Source organism: Cornus florida, unplaced genomic scaffold (assembly GCF_030987335.1).
Source record: "Cornus florida cultivar Cherokee Brave unplaced genomic scaffold, ASM3098733v1 CherokeeBrave_3.0.0_Hap2_Chr05, whole genome shotgun sequence".
NCBI lineage: Eukaryota > Viridiplantae > Streptophyta > Magnoliopsida > Cornales > Cornaceae > Cornus > Cornus florida.
In genome coordinates this window covers 85221776-85244416 of record NW_026775575.1, presented here as the reverse complement: position 1 = coordinate 85244416, position 22641 = coordinate 85221776, and the positions used below count along the sequence as shown (strand labels likewise).

Below are 22641 nucleotides of genomic sequence, written 5' to 3'. Positions count from 1 at the left end.
ATTTAAGCTCAATTCAGTATTCAAATAGGTTTAAATCTTTTTCTTTTTTTTTTTTTATTCCAGATGCATTAACCGTGTCAAACTCTTATTCAATTAAGCTCAACCCAATTTTAAAAAAGGTTGAGGCCTCGTTTTTGTTGATTAGATAGAATCTGAGTGGAAATTTCCAATCCACTTAAATTTGATCCGTTTTGGATAAAAGTATTGAATAATTGGGAAGACACTTCCAAATGGACTAATATCATTGCCAATAATCATATTATTAATAAAATATTAGTAATTCCAATTCAAAACTAAACCTAAGGTTTAAAAACTCGAATTGGACTCGTGATTAAAACATTGAAATGGCGAACTTCTCAACCTTTGTAATAAAATGTAGAATATTTTAAAAAAGGTCGAATCTCAAAATAGTCAATAATATATTATAATGTTGTCAGGGCCCACTCAATCATCCAGGCAGATTCCACGCGGCCGGATTAAAAACTCTCTCTCTACATTTCTTCTCTCTCTCTTGAAGGCCGGGAAGAATTATCGCACAAGTCCCACATGAAAACCCCCAACAAAAGGACGCCAATGGAAGCAGCCATGTTATTTCCTCTCTCTATATACATATATATATGTATATAATTATATATACACACGTTACGTAACGACCTCTCGTTGCCTTTCCCTATATATATATCTCTCTCTCGGAACCAGTCAACCTACCAGATACTCCTCCGACGTCTTAGTAACCCAACGCGTTTCTTTCTCGCGCTCTGTCATTTCTAGATCTCAATTCAATCAATAAACTCTTCCCTGTTCATATCACTCCTCTTTTGGATTGAATTTTCCAGGTAATTTTTTCATCTTCGATGAAATTTCTTAAGAATTCGTTGTTTTTGGTTCCCGAATTGCCTGCAATCGCAATGCCCTGATCCCGAGTTGCTTCTAATGAATTCTTTTCCAATTTATTGACATGTATGTCTATATGTAATAGTGGAATCACACTCCATTTCTCTCTCTGTGTGTGTACATCATTTCTTTGGTTCTTGATAATTTGCTAATTATTATAAATACGCTCCATTGAGCTTCAAGAATTCTGTGGCAGTGTCTTTGATAAACTTGATTTTCTAATTACTGCTGCGGGTTATGATACACTGCAGGCGTTTTTGTCTCAATTTTATGCATTTTGCTTTCAATTCATTTACTGGATTTGATTCACAATTCATATGAATACGGAATACCATTACTTCAGATTCATTGAATGGATTGTACAACTTGACAGAATACTTACCAACACATACACAGACACGTACATAGATCTGCTTCTTGGTTGAGGGACCTGTAATTTGAAATTATGTCATATATAGGCATACTTCTGGACAGTAGGAGGGTTTGTAGGGTTGGTGTTTGTACAAAGTCTTCCTTCTTCTTGTTGATTAAGCCACACCCTTCAACTTTTTCCTTCAACATCATTATTGTTTTTAACTTCTACTTTATTGCGCTCGGAGGTTTCTTGCAGTCCACTGCTGAATAATATCTTTCTCAAGATTCGAATAGACTGAAACCTCATCAACTACTTCAAAAACTAATGATTGAAGGCAATAGTCCACAGCTGAGTAAATGGCAAGAGTCAGATTGCAGCTTTTTGTGTGTGTGCGTGTGTGTGTGTGTTTCATTTGTTTAGTAAATAGAATTGCAAACCCCAATTTGAACTTGTTAATTTGTTATTATCATCATTTTGTGATCAGTGTATTTGGCATTGAAAAGTAATGCATCCATCTTTGCAATTTAATGGAACTTAGTTTTTCCACTCTGCACATGATTTCCAGATGCCTGGTGTGTGTTCAAGACTTGTGATGTTTAGGGTTATGGATGTGTTACGTGCAACATAATAGAGATCTCAGGTGGACTTGACTAGGTGGGAGTCAAAACTGACATGTGACGGGTGGAGAGGGAGAGAGAGAGTGTAGAGATTATTAAAGACTCCACGAAGCCAAGGTTTTACCCAAGGTCCATTTAGTAAAGTGTAGGGAGGTCTAGATATTTAGATGTTTAGATGACCTTGAGGTCCTAGTTGTTTAGTTGTCTGGGTGACCCTGAGATCCAGGTAGTCTAGCAGTGAAGACCTCGAGATCACAGCACAGGTAAGATCTCAAGGTGAAGTTGAGGTGGAATCTTGAGCTGAGGTGAAATCTTTTTTAGGTGAAGTTAAGGTGGATTCTCAAGGTGAGGTGGAGATTCCACTTAAAATGAAGTGAGTAGGAGAAAATCTAGAGGCCAGTTCTTCTCTATCTCTGGTCTATCCTCTCAACCCCTTCAACCTCTGCAGTGGAGTTTGTGGATGTTAGGCTGATGTGAGGGGAGAACAATTGTGATTATGAAAAATGGCTTCATGAGATGAGTCACGTGAAAAATATTAGATATGTAATGTACAAAGTCATTATGATGGTCAAAGTAATTATTTAGCGCGACAAGGTTAATTAATTAATGGGATAAAGTAACGACCTAATGCCATAGGTTGTTTGGGAGTCAAAATGGTCATTCCGTCTCCTCAAGTTACGTCATGGTAAATCTCAAGGAGAGGTTGCCTTGAAGAACCCAAGATTTTAGCTGCTAAACTAAGTACCATATCTCCTAGGATCCCATAAGGCACTGAGCTGTAGAATTCCCCCGAGTCTGATTCCCAATTCATGCAGTGGACAATCTGCGTTAGGGTGTTTTCGGCTTTCAAGGCTACATGAGGAGATGTTTTGTTTAACTTGTGGAATGGGAACAGTGCCGCATAGGAACTGTCATTCCCCCCGTCTGGGTGCCACATGTTGTATGTTACTTGATAGAAAAAATCTGTTGGTTTGTCATTGATTAAAACCTTCTGTGGTTATATTTAGTTATCTGAATTTGATTAATTCTTGCAGTTGGAGCCAATGATGGCAAACTCAAGCTCGGCTTCGGGCCCCATTTTGAATGATTTCTATATACCTAATTACATACTTATACCTGATGCCGAGGTTGAGAATGTTAAAGATGTACCAGCATGTCCGGTGCTAGTATTCATCAACTCTAGGAGTGGTGGTCAGTTAGGTGGGGAACTTCTTGTTACATACCGTAGTCTTCTAAACAACAATCAGGTATTTCGACTCTATGTGGAGTATGTTTAGACACGTGAAGAATATTGTTTCAGGATTTAGTTGAACTTGCACGAATGTGAATTTCCACTTGCCGCCTGACATTTAATTAATGCGTTTTCAGGTTTTTGATTTGGGAGAAGAGGCTCCTGAAAAAGTGCTACATAGACTGTATGTCAATCTAGAAAAGCTGAGGGATAATGGTGATAAATTTTCTCCTACATTTCAGGAGAGGTTGAGAATAATTGTGAGTTGAGTTACAAAGGACGTGCACAGGACTGATTTTTTCTATATATGGCTTATTAGTTTCACTGTATCATGAACGTCACCTTCATATCCAATTTTCCCATAATCATCTCTGATATGGACTCAGCTCATTAGGTAGCAGGTGGGGACGGCACAGCCGGCTGGCTTCTTGGAGTTGTTTCTGATCTCAAATTATCTCATCCTCCACCAATTGCTACAGTGCCCCTGGGAACTGGAAACAACCTCCCTTTCGCTTTTGGTTGGGTAGGAAAAATCCTATATCATTGATAATGAAATTTTAATTTGATAGTGTGTTTAGTAATGTGCTGAATATGAAGTGTTAACTTGCAATTTTCTGAATTTGTAGGGGAAAAAAAATCCAGGAACGGATCGTCATTCTGTTGAGTCATTCTTGGTTCAAGTTAAGGAAGCAAAAGAAATGAGGATAGACAGGTTACATAGTTTACATGGCCTCCCTTTTGAGTTAATAAACAAACATCTATGCTGATGCTGCAAGGATGTGCCTGATTAATTAAATATTTATATATACATATGTATTGTGTACCTTGATCAGCACTCCATGCAGACTGGAGGTTAAAGCACTTTTTTTTTTTTTTTTTAATTTGACATTGGATTTTAGAATGGTTATTTAAATCTTTTTACTATTTTTAATAGCCACCATAATGCTTTACATGATTTTAAATTATTGCATGGCTTGGCCGCTCCAATCCCTCAATTTGCTTTTATGGTATTTGTCACTGGATTTGTACAGCATCTTTTTTTTTTGGGTGCTAGAGCTTATTAGAAATTTTATTTCACATTGAAATTTCTTTTCCAGCCTGGCATTTGAACTTGAAATTTATACTAATCAGTAATCTATAATATTTGGATATGTGAAGGATAGTGTTTGATGTACAATTTCAGCATGTATTCTCTCTTCCCCCCACCACCCCTCAATTTGATGGTTATGTTGTTCATTGCAATCCAGCTGGCACATTCTCATGAGGATGAAAGCCCCGAAGGAAGGGTCCTGCGATCCTATTGCTCCTCTTGAGCTACCACATTCTTTGCATGCGTTTAATCGTGTTTCTCCAACAGATGAACTCAACAAGGTAACACAGTTGATTATTACTCTTCATGTACTAGAATCTTCATAAATCATATCCATGCTGCTAGTAAATCAAGAAAACATATCTTCTTTGGAACAAATGTTAAGTGGCTAAATGTGTTTTTAGTCCTGACATCATCATCTAGATACCTTCTCTTTGTGAAGTAATTTGGTCTCCATCATTCTAGAGTTGGTTACTTATTTTGCTTACTGTGCAGTGATATTGATATAGATTTAAATGCCCCACATTATTTGACCTTTAATTCTCTCAAGATATAATACATGCCCTGTATATTTGACCTTTTACAACATTGGCTTGTTTAAAGGGGTGATCTTAGAAAAGGCAATCAAGCAAATAGAGTGCTTCTGCTTCAGTGTTATTTAAGTTTGATGTTCCATCACATCGAAGTTAACAAACCCAACTTTGGTGTAGAAGTATGAGGTTTTGTGGGCTTATAGTAGAATATCATGAAGGGATGTTGGGAATTTTTTTTCTTATTTGTTTTCTATTTTGCTGCGGATGGGAGAAATATGGCATGATTTACGGGGTGGACAGGTGGCCTAGAAGGAGTGATTTTATAAGCTATTTTGGATTAAGATGGATGTGTCAATGCAGAATTCCTTTCTTTCCTGGGAAAAGACTTATATGGAACTGTTGATGTCTTCAGTAGAAATGCTTCACGAGATTCGTGTTATTAGTGGAAAGTTGGTGCACACAATTAGATGGAAGAGTCGGGAAGACATTGATGGGATACTCTTCTCTATGTATTTGGGTTACGTGGATCATGCTTGGCACAGTGATGGACATGTTGGCAAGTTGGAGAGGCAGCTGTAAGAGGCCGTTACTGCCCCTCTTTAGCCTATGGTGCATCTGGCTTGAGAAGAATATGAGAAGTTTTGAAGGAGTGGAGATACGTGTTAGTAAATTGAAGCTGATCTTGTTGAGACTTTCTTTCCTTTTCCTTTGTTGTTGTTGTTGTTGTTGTAGTTGTAGAGTCGCTCTTTATCTAGAGATTTTTCGCTAGATTTTCTGGAGACACAATTGCTTCTTCCTTTTTTTTTTGCATTAGTTTGTATAGTTCACATGTGCATGGGTAGCAACCCCGCTTTGGGCTCCTTTAGAAGATTTCTGTTAATTATCCAAGAGTGATCATGGGGTATCGGAGTAGTTATTCTTACACCAGGTGTAATTTGATCCTGATAGATAATATAAACACACACACACACACATATTAACAATTCAAATGACAGTATTAGAATTGCGTTATTTGTTTGAATTGGTCTCTTTGTGGTGAAATTATTCCTCTTTAAATGGATACTCATGCCTCCATAATCTTATGAGCAAATTTTTAAACGATTTTCAGGAAGGTTGCCACACATTTCGTGGGGGATTCTGGAATTACTTCAGCATGGGTAAGTGTATTTTTACCAGATGAGTAACAAAACTGATACTCCTTTTTGTGAAGAAGTATGAACACGCAACAACTAATGAGACTTGTTGCATTTTAAGATTCTTTATCATTTAAGTTTTTTGTTTTCTTGGTAGAAATTAAAACCAAATTCATTCTTTAAATTTTTTTTTGCATATATATATATATATATATATATATATATAATTGGAACCAAACACTTTGATCTTACGTCTACCTATTGTTTCAGCATTGACTATTCAAACAGGGATGCTCATGATACATATTTGGCGTTGACATGCTCCAACATTTTAAACTTTGTAGAATATTAGGATACACAAATTAAAATAACTGATTTTCACTACAGCTATACGTTGAAAGCTCTTGTTTAATCTAAAAACAACACCGTGTAATGCACTCAGTTCAATCAATTCATTCATAATATTTTTTTTATAAGTACAAGTCATACATAATGTCACATTTGATGGAGTCTATAATTAGTATTCTACTGTTGCAAAGACAAAATATAAATTTTTTTTGAAGGAACCATCATATTCAAACTAAAGCTACATAATGGAAATGTGATAGTTCTATTTTGGGTATTGAATATGAAAGTTTCAATTGAAAAGCCTTTTTCGTCCTTTACTTTAGTTGACTTCCACTTTGTAAGTTGTATTGCAACAATAAGGAAAAGTAGTTTCTGTTATTTTAAATCTGTCATCATAGTTGCACTCATTGTCTTGGAAGATGTTGCACACTCTCAGCAACTATCATTATATTTTCTATCATATGGTTTCCAACATGAAATACAATGGTTCCTCTCAACTACAGGAATGGATGCGCAAGTATCGTATGCATTTCATTCTGAGCGAAAGTTGCATCCTGAAAAATTTAAGAACCAGATGGTTAATCAGGTACTTGTTATTTATTGCACTATTTAAAAATTGTAATAAAATGTTTTTTTTTTTTTTTTTGAAAGGTAATTTGTACTAGAATGTTGTGGAATGCTAAGTGTGTCTTTTATCATACCAAATTTTTAGTTTAGTCAAAGTGATTTGAGCCAACTTACTTAAATTAGCATTTACTTTCTATAAATGCCAGTTCCTTATATTGGTTGTTGTCTTACTCGAGAGGCGAGAAGTTGTACTAAAATTAATATTAATTGGTTCAGCAGAATATATTTTTTGAATACAAGTTGGAAAGTGAAGGAGTTCAATGGCAATTACCCCATGAAATTGATGACACATGGCAAAACACCAAAGACAAAAAGATGTAGAGTCTAATTGTGAAAAAATGGAAAAGAAAATACTACAATGACATCTATGTAAGCATTATGAATCAACATCAATGGAAAATCAAAAGAGTCACAATTATAATTTCTTGTGTATCAGTATCTTACTGTTACATTGAAGGGATTCTCTTGACATTTATATCAATTAGGGAAGTCTTTGACACCCATGCATATCACTTCTTAAGAGTCAGTGTGTACCATATGCTATCAGACTGATTCTATTAATTGTCTCTCATTTTTCCTATTAATTTAGTTATTCAGCCTGTCTTTTAACTAATTTTACCAACCGTACATATGTTTGCATTGATCTGTAAAGCACAAAATTCTGGATAGATATGAACTTGGTCTTGTGCATATTCTAGATTCTGAAGTCCTTGTAGTGAAAGATGCTACTTATTGTCTTTGTTTTTGTCAGAGTACTTATGCAAAGCTTGGATGCACACAAGGATGGTTTTGTGCTTCTCTTTTTCATCCTTCTTCAAAGTGAGTAAAAAGGGATTCCTTGTTATGTGCAAATTTTATATTCCTCTTTTTCAAGGGGAAAAAAATAAGTATTTATCCATTACTGCTTGATGGAAAATATCTGTCTCCATTTTATTTATTTTTTTACTTTATAATATCCATATTTTTCTAACCTTACATAATACTTTTTTGTTTGGTTTTGAAATACATTGTAGGAAAATAGTTCTTTTGTTTTAATTTTTTCAGAATTCATTATCATGGCTATGTTGGACCTAGTTGTTATTTAGATTTTTTTGATCTTATATCTTTGAAGGTCAACGTTTATTTCATTATTTTCTATTAATTCGATGTTTTCTATTACTCTGTACTCCGTCTAAACTTCCACTTCCACTCCCACTCAACTGAAGTTTAGAGCAACTATTTAAAAAAATCTATGTTATAATAGGTCTCAACTGAAACCTAGTCTAGATTTGCACAACGTGACTGGTTTTTATGGTTCATGCTAATACTTTTCAAAAAATTTCCTACTCTGCAATGTTGAGTTGTATAAAGTTATTTGTGCTTTGTAATTCTCATCTTGGGATAAGTGCTCGCTCATCCGAATTTTGTGAAGTGTTTGACCACATAGATGGATATTGAAAAATATTTTGACTTCAATGCAGGAATATAGCTCAACTTGCGAAGGTTAGGGTCATGAAAAATGGTGAATGGAATGAACTCCAGATATCTTCCAGGTCAATTGATTGCCCTTTGTGTAGTTCTCTTGTTGATCATTCCTGTTTAAAGTTTATTATTATTGTTCCTGCAATATTTTTGGCATGTGTACCAAAACGTTGATACACACACCTATGTTTTGCTGGCCATCTTGGATAGGTTTCATCATTATAATGCTTCTATACAATAACAACAATAACAAAGCGTTTTATGTATATTCTTCAAAAGAAAGAATATTATGTTTCCATAAAATGTTCATAAAAAGAAATTCTGCTTCTGCAAACGCCATTTATGTAAATTATGTTTCTAACTTTTTTCCTTTTAAATAGTTTGATCCGTTTTAAAAGGAATCATGAATTTATGTTTTAGCAAATGCTAAGGCTTCCCATGAGCAATGTACTTCATCAGAATCCATGTGTAGTAAGAGTGGGCCTGGGCTAGGTAGAATGCTCCTTTCTGTAAGCAATGCGCTACAATCAGAAACTGTATTAAATTGGAATGGACCTGGTAGCTAATTTCTTTATTGGAATTGATAAGCCACATTAGCATCTAGATATGGTTAGAAATTAGAAATAGGCAATTATTCCTGCACTCTTTTGGATCAGTTGGGGTCAAGAAGATGGTCCAACATAATCTTAATCAGCAGCTTGGAATGTTACGAGTGTTGCCAAATAAACAAATGAACGATGAAAACTATGGTTAGAGAGAATTCAATTAGCTTCCGTAAAAGAAATTAAACTGGATATGAGAATAGGTAAAGGAAATAAAAGAATATTAGATGTAAGCTATACTAAAGGACAAAGACAAACAAAAGATGCAGTAGAACTGCAGAAATAAACATTAATTAACGAACTACAGGCAGATGTTGTATTATTACTAGAAAGGGGGATAAAAGTCATAGTTTGGGAAAGATGTAATGAAGGCTCTGTTTGTTTCAACAAATATTTTCCTTTTTTCAGGTAAAATATTTTCTTTTATTTTTATTTTTTGGTGTTTGGCAAAGGTCTAGGTCAAGGATGAGGTCGAGTCTATCGAGTGGGGCGTTTAAAATAACTTGCCGAAAATTGATGGATAAGTTATTTTTGTTAGGTTTTAATATTTTTTTTTCTTCCTAAATATTTTAGGACAACCAAACACTAGAAAACACACAAAATATTTTACGTTCAAACAAACGGAACCTTAATTTAGGATAAAAAACATGGGGACAATTGGAATACCATAATGGGCTGATACTGTACTCAGAAGGACTAGTTGCTTGTGGTGTTCAATGCACTCATTTATTAAGCCTAAGACCACCCAGTACACTAATGTGGGAGAGAACACATCTAAGCGTCCATGACAATAGGCTATGGCCTGCTACAATTATATGACTTAAAGAAAGTATTGTTGTTGGCAAAATGATTAACATAATTTGGGTCATAAACCCTGTTTTGTTATTATTCTCTTTCTAGGCTCATAACATCAGTCAAACCACCTGCTGTCATATATGTTCTTACTATCTCAACCCGTGTTAGTTTGGATCTTTCCCTTCAATACTGTTACCCTCAAGATCATTCTAGAAAATGTGTATCTTATTCATTGTGGACATGTTCCTGCATTCTAGATCATTTCATTTGTCACTGCAGTGGAACAGGAAAATTCGTTTAATGTCCATTCTCTAACGAAGAAATTATTTTCATCATGTGGATTTTAAATTTTCAGTGATTTCCTAAAGAAACTTGAAAGGATTAATGGATGTTATTTTTTTTTTCTCCATTACTCCAGAGATGTTTTCTTGGCAACATCTTCCACAGAAATGTTTTTATTGAATTACATAGTATCCTGCTATTTCATATTGTTCTTGCATCTGCTTCAGATACAGATGATATCTTATGGAGACGAGTGATTCTACTAACCACTAGTCTCTTTATTTTACAGTATCAGGTCGATTGTATGCCTTAACTTGCCTAGCTTCTCTGGTGGATTCAATCCTTGGGGAACACCCAATCAGAAGAAAAAGAATGAGGTTCGTTCCAACATGCCATTTGGATGTACATGCATTTATTAATTCCTAACATAGTTTCCAGTAAATTTGGCTAGTTCTGCGAGTTCTTTTTCTGCTTGTTCATCTCTGAAATTATACTTACTGGAACATGACCTACAGAGAGATCTGACTCCACCATTTGTAGACGATGGCCTAATTGAGGTTGTTGGTTTTAGAGATGCTTGGCATGGGCTTGTTTTGCTTGCTCCTAAAGGTCACGGGACTCGTCTTGCCCAGGTGAGGGATGAAACTAAACTCTTAACCTGATTTAATATATTCAAGATGTCTGTCTTCTATAATTTTGCCTCTCAAGGCAAAAAATTTCGAAGTAACTAATTACATGCTTTTTTAGTGATGACTTTTGTGGGCTTGTATTTTAGAAGCAATGGTAAAATAATAGTTAAATATAAATGATTTGATCAGTGAAAAATAAAAAGTAGGTCTTGGCAGTAGTCAGTTTTGGGCCCAAACTATTATTCTTAGCCTGTTGATCGATGTTATCTAAATAGTTTTATTTATCCAATCCTGTCTCTATTTTTATTTTATTTTTTTCTTTTAATGTAGGCACGTCGAATCCAATTTGAGTTTCATAAGGGTGCAGCTGACCACACATTTATGAGAATAGATGGGGAACCCTGGAAACAACCTCTCCCAGTCGATGATGACACTGTTGTCGTAGAAATCTCTCATCTTCGCCAGGTCAAGATGCTTGCCACCCACGATTGCATATCCAAAAGTGTGCATGATCGCGATCCCTCCGTGCATGCTGTTGATAATACCACTGATGTAGAGGATCACAACGATGAAGACACCGTGGAGGAAGAGAGGAGGAAGTTTGGTGCTGCAAGCACGTTCAGGGTCCCTGATGAGGTTGACATTTCTCATCTTAGTTAAGTCGACATAATTCATTCATTTACTTGGCTTCCATATTGTATAGGCTTTTGCCATTTAAATTTCATTCACAACTTCAGTAATAATAGCTCTAATTGCTTAATCATCGCTAACTGTTAGTTTTAGAATAGCAGCAACATGATATTGCTGAGTTTGGGATTTTTTTTTTCCTTCTTAGGCTCGTTTGTTTCGACGTAAAATATTCTTTTTGTAAAATATTTTTCTTTTTCAGGTAAAATATTCTTTTATTTTTACTATGTTGGTGTTTGGCAAAGGTTTATGTCGAGTTCATCGGGCAGGCATGTAAAATAATTTGCTGAAAATTTATGGATAAAATATTTTTGTTAAATTTTAATATTTTTTTTCCGTAAATATTTTACGACAACCAAACACCAGAAAATAAAAAAATATTTTCTTTACATCCAAACAAACGGAGCCCAAATAATGTTCTTACTACCTCGCATTTTACCATGAGTTTGCTTGATGTTCCAACAGAAATTTGTGCTTTGTTGTGAACTAGTTGCATGTATGCATATTAGTAAATTTAGGATTTGAAAGTGGTTGTAGGCTAATAGTGGGATCTGGAGTAGATATAAAATGAGGAACTTATATATTGTATAAGATTGATTAGGCCACTTGATTTCTTTTTCTTTTTTTAAGGCAAATTGAACTGAATACTAATTGATGAAAGACTAAAGGTGGGCGTCCTAAGTTAAAGGTGAATTGGATGATAAAAGTCGATTGACTGTGTTTGACTAGTTAAATGTGAGCCAAATATTTTGAAAGCGTATGTAGTAATTTACAAAACATTGGGGGGTTTTGTGTATATTTTTATTTTTATAAATAGTGCATAGAATTAATCTCCATCTCTGGGTTTTTTTATCAGACATTTGATCAAGCCAATAATATTATGTAACGTTGCTCCACTGGAAATTAATTTAATGAGAAGTTCAAACAGAAGCACAATCTTCTGATTCCGAGTATGCGTATTATAGAAGCTTAGTTTGATTCTCTTGCTCTCTTCAGCTTAAGGTTTTGAGGTGATCCAATTTAATCAAAATAGCAAACAGATACACTCCTATCATTTTGTATTTATGAACCCAAAAAGGAAAAAGAAAATAGACATAGTTATTTTAAAACGAGAATCAAATCCATTTGAAATGCTATTGTTTATGCATATTGGTGGTTGCATGCATTAACAATAAAATACATTTTGAACAAAACATTATATAATTTTCTTACAAGGGGTAAAGAAAAAAAAAAAGGGAGAGAGAGAGAGAAACAAGTGCTTTTATATCATCATATTTGGAAACAATACAATTGAAATGCCAAACGATACTCCAATAAAAGCTGCCTGAACGTTAGACCCTCCAACTATGCCTTATAAAGACACAAGTAATCGGGGAACTGAAGCTTGACAGCGCTAATCTCTGCAAAGACATCACACTTTGCACTATCGTCCAGCAAATTGGGAATCCCCTGAGAATTTTGCAACTGCCTCGTTTGCCTTCTGAGATACCGCCCTCTCTTCTCTTTTCTTCTTCTCTCTGAAAGCCAAAACATGTCAGCAGGGTCTTTGCATATAGATTTATATATATATATATATTCTGCAAAAAATATTTGCTCATATCATCTGGAGCCCTTCCAGAAAAGCAAACCTATAGTTACATCAACACCTCAATGATCATGAAATCCGAAGGCAGAAAATAGAAATGCAAATATTACGCTGGCCATTTAGTTTAAGTAAACAGATCTAGAGACTCTCTACTTTGCCTTTTTTCTTTTTTCTTTTTCTTTTTTTTTCTCCCCTTTCTTTCTTCTTTTCTTATGAATTTGCATTGGTTCAAAAGTTGAAAGTCCAATCTTAGGTACGACGGTTAGCTTCTTTACCATACCATAATTGAAAAGAGTAAATAAATATTTAAAACACATGAGAGATAGAACTGAATATGGAAAGGGAGAAATTAAAGTCACCTTTCCACATATTCCTTTAGGAGCTCTTTTGCTTGAACCAGCTTAGAAAGCAAATTGCGGTATACATCAAGGTCCCTATCCACACTTCTTTTGTTTATGTTCAGGGCTGCACAAAGCTGTTATATACAAAGAAGACAAGTCAATAATGGAACTGAATAAATTCCAACCAACCATGGAGACAATTCTGTGACAAATATACCACAAATGATAACCTCAATTGTGCATGACTCGTGATATAAAGCACCTGAATGCCCTGAATTTATCTTAAAAAATCAACCAGAATTCAAGGGTTCGCTTCCCAAACATTTCATAAAGAGCAAGAGTAAGGCTATAAAGCCAAAACGAGCACCTCACGGACGTATTAAACCTATCAGAATCTAACTATATAATAGTGCCTCGCAAACTATCCATTCCATATGAGGTCATGCGTTCACTCCACCTTATATTTTTGGATATAGATAAACATGATAGAATTCATATTGAAAATCATTAAGAAAAAAAAAAATGCATATTGATATCAAAACAAAATCATACAATTTCATCACGTGTAACATTATAGTCGTGCCCATATTGTTTTTCAAATCAATTCTATTTACTCTTGGTGATATTAAAGAGCACCATGCCAATGCAATAATATCGAAGCACAACGTAAAACACCATACAAGAAGCGCAGCAAATGAGCCAGGCCCACGCACCCCACTAAGTACAATACACTAATGCAACCATACCACTTCCTCGCCTTCGAAATTAAAACTAGTTTTGGCCAAAAATAAAAATTTTCTTTTCGTTATCTTTCTTTCTTTCATTTTTTTTTTTTTTTTTTTGGTCAAGTTTGTTTCTTTATCTAAAACTTAATTAGCATTATTTGAAAAAAAAAAAAAAATTCAGGTGGTAGTGTATCAGGAAATTGCACTGCTGAAGCTCATCTGAGCGATCATTTAATAACCGAGTAAAAATTATTAAACCACAGGAAGAAAGTAGAAATTATTGACCAGAAGTTCTTCAATCAAAACAATACAAGAAGTCCTACAACCACCAAGTCTACAAATAAAGGAACAAAAAGTAGTAGCAAAAGTCCAAACAATATGCATTCTCTTTACTTCTATTGGAATATAATTTGGGCATAAGATCCGTCCACTAATAGCAGCAACGGCCAGCTGAACATAAAGAGTTTCTTGCTGGAAGATCCTGGTTAGATTGGAAACGGTGGAGTTCAATGACTGCTCCAATTCTATTGGGTTAAGGGAGCATGGTATGCTTTGCTTCCGATTCCAAGAAAGGCTGAGATCAATAATCATTCTGGAAATAGAGGGAAAACACTTATATTGGCCCCGGAGCATATCATCTCGTCATATTGCAAACTTTAAGCAGACAACCTTGTGAAGAGTTACAAGTCTCAAGTCTCTGGATAATCTCTTCTTCATTGTTCTTCGTTTTTAATTTTCTTATTCAGTTCTGTCCATTTTTAATTGCTATTTCTCCTTGAAGCTTTTTGTTCACCCATAATAAATTTAGGGTATTTATTCGTATGCTTCAAATAGAGATGGATAGAGAGAGAGAATGAGGAAAAATAAACTCTATAATCCGGAGAAATATGGTTATTTATATGGCTCAAGTTTGGATTGAAAGATTGCATCTACCTAGAATCATTTGGTGGGAGTATCATACTTTCAAATGTCCTACAAGGCTACACCACCCTCTTTATAGTTCATCTCATAGAAGGGATGGAAACATGGATGGAAGAGAAAGGAGGAGGATGGAAGAGAAATCTCCAGGGAAGGGTATGTAACCTATCCTCATTTTGTTTGGTTGAATGTAGGGAAAGAAAGGAGTGACACCTTCCACTTTTTGGTAGGAGGAAAACTATGAATAGTACTTTACTATTATTATCCCTCATTATAATAAGGTAGTGTTTATAATAAGGGTAATAACGCCCCTCCAATTTTAATATTGAACAGTAGAAATTCATGGGTCCGGGAGTCCAGAAGGAGGCCGTCCACACCTCCCATCCCTCCCTATCCATCTCCTATTTACCAAACAACGGAAGCATGCTCCATCCTTCCTCTCTTTCCTCATTTCCCCTTCCATCCCTCCAACCAAGCATTGCATTAATAACAGCTATTTGGAAAAATAGAAAAAATCCAACATTTAAATGAAAACATAGGTTAATAGGAAAAAGGAAAAAGTTCACATTATGTTTCTAAAATTGATTATGATTGTCTAGAAAACCTTCATTTGTCTCTTTACACAAATTGGAGAAAATTCAAGATAATGTACAGCCAATCATGTCTGGAAAATCAAGAATTCTAAATGTTCAATACATATATAGCATCTGTTTGATTTATAATTCAGTATGAGAAATTAAAGAAACTAAAAAAATATATTACAACCTGTTTCATTGCTGTGAAAAATGGGTAGGAAAGGATTATTTGGGCTCCTTGAGCTCTTAGGTCCTATTTGGCTTTGGCCGCTGTGTAGTTTTCGGGATGCATTCCCCGTTTTGAACACTTTCTAATACATTTTTACTTATTAAAAAAAAAAAAAATTGGTAGGAAAGGAAAATTTGAGAAAAAAACGGGGAAGATTCGAAAATTGGAAAGAATTTGGGAAAACAGGGAGGAAAAGTTCATATTGGGAAAATAAATAAATAAACAAATAAAATCCCTACAAAAAAAAATATAATAATAAAAGGGAAAGTGAATTTCTTGTTTGTATAGTTCTCATTTTCAAGAGCAGGATTTATTTATTTTGCCCTAGTTTCAAGTGTAGGATTTTGTTTACATCTTCTTTCATTTTCCTCTCGCTAATCGTTTGTTAGAACCAAATAAAGCTTTAGTATGTATTATAGGAGCAGATATTGGGTGCGCCTTGCATGCCATGTCATTGGTATACCCACCCAATAACAATGCACTATTTCAAAAAAAGTTGGCCCACCTGCTTATAAAATTGCTAATAACGAGATAATATGTTATAATTGATTGGGTGGGTGGGTATACTAATGACATGGCGTGCACGGAGCACCCAATATCTACTCATATTATGGATTGAATGGACAAGACTAGCAGCAGTACCTCCAAAGAGGACTGCCTGGAAAGAAGCAAAGGAGAGAACCAACATAATCATTTGTTCCAGTATAATTCCCCCAAGGCAATGGATGCAGAAAACAGCAGTACAGATCCATGGGTAACACAGGAGATTGCAGTATATATCTTTGAATCCCCATTCCCCACATTTCCTGAAGTTTGATATGGCACAGTGCTTCAGGTGAACTAGACTATGGTACCAAGTCGACCTACACTGAAGCTCGTGATCAGACAGGTGAGTTCAACAATCATCATCGAACATACCAAGAGTCAAGTCCATTTGGCATGAACTCTGCTTCAAAGCAAGAAAATCTGGAACCTACGGACAGTTAAAAGAGATTAAGATAGGAATCTGTTCCTATTTATGGTTGATATTGAACTGCAGAAGTAGGATGAATTGCGCTCTTACAAAGGACACCTTTATAACCCCTTGTCCTCGTAAACATTTGTTCCCTAAATGAAAGTAGACATATATAGTTCCCTCTAGAGTACAAGAAAGATATGGAATTCTATTAAGAGCTCTAAAGATGGGGTCCCACCTCACATCTTTACTTTCTAGAGGACCTCAACCTCTTGATGGAAACTCCTCCTCTTTAACCTGAAATTTTGCAACTTATCAGGTTTAAGATTCAACTTTTGAAAAACACAAATGTCACCACTTGACCTTACTCAAAATACAACTCGCTCCATCAATTGAGCCCACGGCAATTCCCTCATTAATAATAATATAGATACATTGGCATTTAAAGAGAATTTCAAGACTAATAGGAACGATGTCAGGCTGCAAATTTTTAAAAGGAAAAAATAAAAATAAAAATAATAAGAAGAAGAAGCTAGTCTGCAGACAGCTACACCCTTATCCAAGCTATTGTTGCATCCATGATTCTCTATATTATGCACACATAAGTTTCTTCCCTCGCCAACTTCTAACCTTATGGGCTAAGCTGAAATGCTAAATTTTTCCACAATGAACAAATCCAAAATGTGATTCATTTCTAAATTAGGACAAACTCCTCAAATAGAAACACACAAATGGAATGGGAATATGACCGAGTAGGAAAGGAAATCAAGCAATTGTATGCCAAATTGACTACAGAATCCCAAGAAACTATGACACCCCTCTAAATTAACCTTATAAAAGCAAATATCAGAAGTACAGAGATATCTGGAATCAATCATCCCAAAAGCATATAATTTTGGCATGTGAAATGCAAATGGAAATGTAGCAAACATAATCCAAAATGTGATAAAAGGGAAAAATTACATAGATCATAGTTGGACAGTGATGGGTACTTTAACTGCAAAGTAAATGATAATGATGATTTACTAAAAAGCACAAATTGTTATTCACTTTGGATATTTGTCAGGTTGGAGTTAATAAAGTAAAGTATAGAAGTAATATAGACTTAAGCATTTATTAGATGAGTTGAACTATTGATGTGCAGTGGCCCTTGCATTCAAAGGAAAGTAAATGATAATGAAGATTTACTAAAAAGCACAAATTGTTATTCACTTTGGATATTTGTCAGGTTGGAGTTAATAAAGTAAAGTATAGAAGTAATATAGCATTAAGCATATATTAGATGAGTTAAACCATTGATGTGCAATGGCCCTTGCTCAATCTTTTCCTTTTTAACTCTATCTTCGTCAATTCCATTCACTTTCTTTACTTTTTATGATGGGAAAATTTAATATATAACAAGTTATATTTACTATATTACAAATACGACTGTATTTTCACCAGGGCCAAGTTCTTACACACTTGAGCTAACCCCTTGGGGTAAGTACAACCGTATTCAAATAGTATGTGAATGAAAGAGCCAATAAAAAAAATTAACTACCAATACAGTAAATCTACATTTTTAGTCTAAACTGACCTTCGCAGTCTCTCTTATTCTCTCTCTCTCTCTCTCTCTCTCTCTCTCTCCAAACCCACAGACGGCAAACACAGCAAACACACCCCCTACCACTGTAGATTCCGGCGAGTGCTCAACCCCCTCTCTCTCTACTTTTCTCTTTCCAAACCCACAGGCGGCAAACACATCACTGCCCACCACTGCAGATTCTGGCGGATGTTCAACTCTCTCTCTACTTTTCTCTCTCCTAAATAGCGTCAACATCTGGGTCGTTTGATGATGGTGTGGTAACCAAAAAGCTGAGACACAATAGAATCTGCCACCACCCACCAATGAAGACAGAGATATATGTCCCTTTTCTTCATTCTCACATCACCAATTTTATGTCCGCCACAAAGATTGGTGATTGCGAGACCGATTGACAATTCGAAGGGGTTTGGGTGATTAGTGTATAGTTGTGGGGAGACCACCCAAGAATGCCATGAGACCGAAATTAGAATTTTGAAATAAAAATTAGGGTTTCAGAATATATATATATATATATATATAGGAAATTTGTTGGTGAGTGGTGTGTGTTTATATATGTGTGTGTGTGCGCGCTCGCGCGCATGTGATGAAGATGGAGATTTGCGTGTGTGTGGGAGATGAAATGGAGATGGAGATTTTGTTGTGTAATGTGTGTGTGTGTTGTGTGTGTGTGTGTGGGGGGGGGGGGGGGGGGGGGAGGGGGGGGTTGTTCTCAAGACTCAAATGAGTTCAAGACCTTGAAGGCGTCGCGAAGTTGGCGATTGTAGGGCTCAGGCTTGAGGTGCTCGGACATGAGGCTCAGGAATAGAGAAATCAAACAGCGAGGGGCTCATCTTGCATACAAAATCTGGGGGTCTTAGGTTCTGCATCCACCAAGAACATTTCTTCCCCTAGGGTCATGAATTTTGCTGGACAGTAGACAAGCCTAAAAATAATAATAATAATAAAATGAATAAAAAAAATTTGACAGTTCGTGGTGGTGGTGGTTTGCCGGAGAGGAAGGGTTCGCTGGTGGGTGGTGGTCGAGGTGTGGCGGTGGTTCATGAAGATGTGGTAGTGGATGGTGGTCAACGATGGTTGGGTCACTGGCTGTGGGTGGGAGCTGGGTCAGAATTGGTGATTGGTGGTGGTTGGTGTACTAAACAATTGCACTTGAGAATTTCCATTTGAATCGACTAATTAAACTCATCTTTCTATAACCAATTTGATCCCTCCAACTTCATCTTCATCTTCATCTTGTACTACGTAGTCAACATTACGCTTCCCAGTCGGTTGATGGATCGACGGTGGTGGAGGTTCGCCGGAGATAAATGGTGGGTGGTGGTTGATGATTTTTGAGAAAGAAGTAATTATTATTATAGGTGAGGGGTAATTTGAACTCAAATGTATTGGTGTCTGTCAATTACGAAATCACTCGTGTAAAATTGTCGTATTTGTAATATATTGTGTTAAAGTGTCTTCATACACTCATTCTTTTTTAATACGGTTACTTTTGTAATATAGCAAATATAAGTTGTCATTTATTAAATAAACCCTTTTATGATTACAACTATAATGAAGAATCTAAGGCAAGAATATGGGGAAAAAAAACTTACTGAAACTCCCTTCCTGCATAATGGGACCTAACAAACATTTGGACGACGACTGTAAAGAAACCAGGACACAATGGATGCTTATAGCAATGTGTTAAGTGAAAGTAATTCTATCTTTTGTTATTTACTTACTTTTTGGCTTGAAAATTTCAATATTACCATAGAACAAACCAGATGTCATACCTTTTCTAAAATGGTGGGCTCAGTAGCATTTGCCAACTCAATAAGGCGAAACAGACCAACAGCAAAGAAACGACTGTAGCTGAAACTCCCCTTACCACCGGCTCTCTCTGCAATATCCTTTAGAATGCCTTCAACTTCTCCATCTCTAGATGAAAAATCAACCAATGAACTGGCAGTCTGAGCACGGGCCCATTCTTCCATCTTTTTTGCATCAATTCTACAGTGAATCCAAATATATGCTTTTAAGGCTGAGGCGTATATGATGTGTTTAAATGGATATAGCACGACACATAATGAAAAATGCTTGGTTCAATAAACTTTGATTGCAACTACTTGGGGTTGGCTAAGGTGTATACATAATAATTTCTTTTTTTGGCTAAATCATAGATTCTCAACAACTTTCTTCCTGTATTCAATAATCATAATCAGAAGAGCAAAAGATAGGGTAATTGATAAAAGAATATTATAAATTGATACTTATCAAAAATATATATATATATTATAAATTGACAAAGTCTGAAAAGGTCCTTCAGTCTCCAATAATGCAAAACTTAACTGCCGTACCACAATATTAGTAGCCAGCATGTTTTAACTTTTAACAAAAGAGCAGCACCATCGGCAGTGTGTTTTTACTTTCCATTTTCCACATTGTGACAGCATAGAAATTCAAAATTGAATGGAAAGTCAAAGTTAAAAAGGCTATAATTAGAGCGGCAAATTGTCATCAAAATTGTGGATGACAAGTCTAGTTAACAATTACTTCCACAACTAAGTAACTGCCAAGTTAAATTCAATTGAAAAATAATAAAATAAATACGAAGTCAAGGAATTCGTATACAGACCTGTACTGCATTGGGTCCTCCTTTAGTGCGTTAATATATGATTGGAAGATTGCCTCTCGATCCTCATCACTTGGGTACCCTTCCATGAGTTGATCATAAACAGTAACAAAACCAAGAGCGAAGACAGCATCATACCGGTACGTCCTCTTGTACCTCATTAGATGCTGCTGGACAATTAGCTCCTGCAGCACAGTGTTGTAGATACTTGGGATGGGTCGCTTATAAGCTTTAAGGAAATTCAATTTTGTCTCGGATACTGCGGGCACATCTGGAAAGAAAAGAAATAAGGCAAATCATAAAATAGAAAAGTAATTCAAATCCCTCCAAAACTCATCATCTTGGCTGTAGATGGAAGATGTTCCTCTAAATTCAAATTAACAGTCTATGAAATCTAGTAGGATTGAACAAATTGATTAAAGAAAACAAATCATGCTTCGTGAAGTGTTAAAAATATCAGTGTATGTTGCTCAATATATATATCTTAACTAATTCGAATTAGGATTCATGAAAATGCTTACAATCTAATAATCAGATTGAATGGCAGTATCACAATGACAACAATGCCCAACTGTGCAAGTTTTACCAATAATCACAGAACTTTCTTGAAAAAAAGTATGATATAAAATTGAAATGAGATATAGCAATTCAGTAAATTCAAACGGTAATTATTACAAATATAAGAACCAATAAGTAGATTCCGACATTTCACATAGAAAATTCACCTACCCTCTGTATGGTTGCGGAGAAAATGGAGAAATCAAAAGATAAGGAAAAACATATGAAGAAAAATCTGTACACTCAGTTCAAGAGCAGCTAAGCCTACTGTTTCAATAGTGTCAGTTCAATGGAAATCTTACCTTCCCAGTCGTGATAAACGAGTTCTAAGCTTAAGACGTTTTCATTCTCCTCATTCTTCCAATATTTTCTCAGCAACCAAACAGAGCATAAATTGACAAGAACTCGACTCAATTGAAGTAGAAAATATTACCTGTTACGGTAGAAACGCACTGAATAACCAAAGGAGAACCAGATTTCGAAGCTCGCACGCCGAGATTGTCGCAAGAGAAGCTCGTTCGCAGCGGAAAACCATCGAAATTGGAAGCAAACGGACGAGTTGACGCAACGGAGACTTTCCTATCAGAGGATGGACCTAATGTAGTGAAAGTCAGAGAAGTAACAGCCGCCATTCGAGCAGGAGCAAGAGAAGAGAGAGAATTGAAACGATAGAAAAATTTCAGAATCAAGAATGGTTTTCCATGGTGAAGGCGATGACAAAATTAGGAAGCGAGAGAAAATTACACGGAAAAACGAAAAGGAAAGAGCAGGAAACAGACGGAACGGAAGCTTATCTGGTGTACAAAAACTTCGTAATCTAAACAAGAAACCAATGTAAATCTGATACGTGGTGTGCGTTTGTGTGATTCTAAGGTCGACCTCGCATTCGATCTTTGTTTTTGTTTCTCGTGGTTGTGGTTGAATGTTCACTTCAATAATGGATTAGGTTTGGGCTTACTCCTCCTGAAATATGGATATATGTTAGCCCAGCCCAATTGAGAAATAGTACGACTTCATTGAGCCCATTGGATTAAATAAAACCCTTAGTATTGAATTTCTCATTTCAAAAAATGTGTATACTTGTTCAATCTGAAAACCGAAATTCACAACTGGTGTAACTCGGCATCGCAAAAAGTTGGATAGACGAGAAGAGGTAAGGATAAAAAGATTAGTACATTTTGCGTGGTCGCCTCTTACTTTGAGAAGCAAAAGTTTAAGCGGCGGCTACAGTTATTTTGTACTTTTATTTTGATCTAAGGCAAAATAATATTTTCG

At 35.7% G+C, this 22641-nt stretch overlaps 2 protein-coding genes across 2 annotated transcripts; one reads left to right on the top strand and one right to left on the bottom strand.

Annotated features, from left to right (window-relative positions):
- Positions 1 to 497: 497 nt before the first annotated feature.
- LOC132307298 (diacylglycerol kinase 5) lies at positions 498 to 11508 on the top strand. The gene is made up of 13 exons (XM_059805018.1): positions 498 to 836; positions 2901 to 3113; positions 3235 to 3357; positions 3492 to 3620; positions 3724 to 3809; positions 4345 to 4468; positions 5829 to 5877; positions 6705 to 6787; positions 7580 to 7647; positions 8289 to 8360; positions 10258 to 10345; positions 10484 to 10600; positions 10928 to 11508. The coding sequence occupies exons 2-13, from the start codon at positions 2910 to 2912 to the stop codon at positions 11255 to 11257; spliced, it is 1473 nt and encodes a 490-aa protein (XP_059661001.1). The 5' UTR covers positions 498 to 836; positions 2901 to 2909; the 3' UTR covers positions 11258 to 11508.
- An 874-nt stretch (positions 11509 to 12382) lies between these two features.
- LOC132307299 (protein THYLAKOID FORMATION1, chloroplastic) lies at positions 12383 to 22217 on the bottom strand. The gene is made up of 5 exons (XM_059805019.1): positions 21800 to 22217; positions 20812 to 21079; positions 19970 to 20186; positions 13229 to 13344; positions 12383 to 12801 (listed from the first exon to the last, which is right to left on the bottom strand). Exons 1-5 carry the CDS (start codon positions 21996 to 21998, stop codon positions 12708 to 12710), a joined length of 894 nt encoding a protein of 297 aa, XP_059661002.1. The 5' UTR covers positions 21999 to 22217; the 3' UTR covers positions 12383 to 12707.
- Between the last annotated feature and the right edge of the window lie 424 nt (positions 22218 to 22641).

Excerpts from the sequence above, each read along its gene's own strand:
- LOC132307298 (XM_059805018.1), top strand. The coding sequence starts at position 2,910 with ATGATGGCAAACTCAAGCTCGGCTTCGGGCCCCATTTTGAATGATTTC. Across the intron at positions 3,114-3,234 it reads GTCTTCTAAACAACAATCAG|GTTTTTGATTTGGGAGAAGA; the intron begins GTATTTCGACTC and ends ATGCGTTTTCAG. Across the intron at positions 3,621-3,723 it reads TCCCTTTCGCTTTTGGTTGG|GGGAAAAAAAATCCAGGAAC; the intron begins GTAGGAAAAATC and ends CTGAATTTGTAG.
- LOC132307299 (XM_059805019.1), bottom strand. The coding sequence starts at position 21,998 with ATGGCGGCTGTTACTTCTCTGACTTTCACTACATTAGGTCCATCCTCT. Across the intron at positions 13,345-19,969 it reads AGCCCACCATTTTAGAAAAG|CTTTGTGCAGCCCTGAACAT; the intron begins GTATGACATCTG and ends TGTATATAACAG. Across the intron at positions 12,802-13,228 it reads CTAAAGGAATATGTGGAAAG|AGAGAAGAAGAAAAGAGAAG; the intron begins GTGACTTTAATT and ends TTTGGCTTTCAG.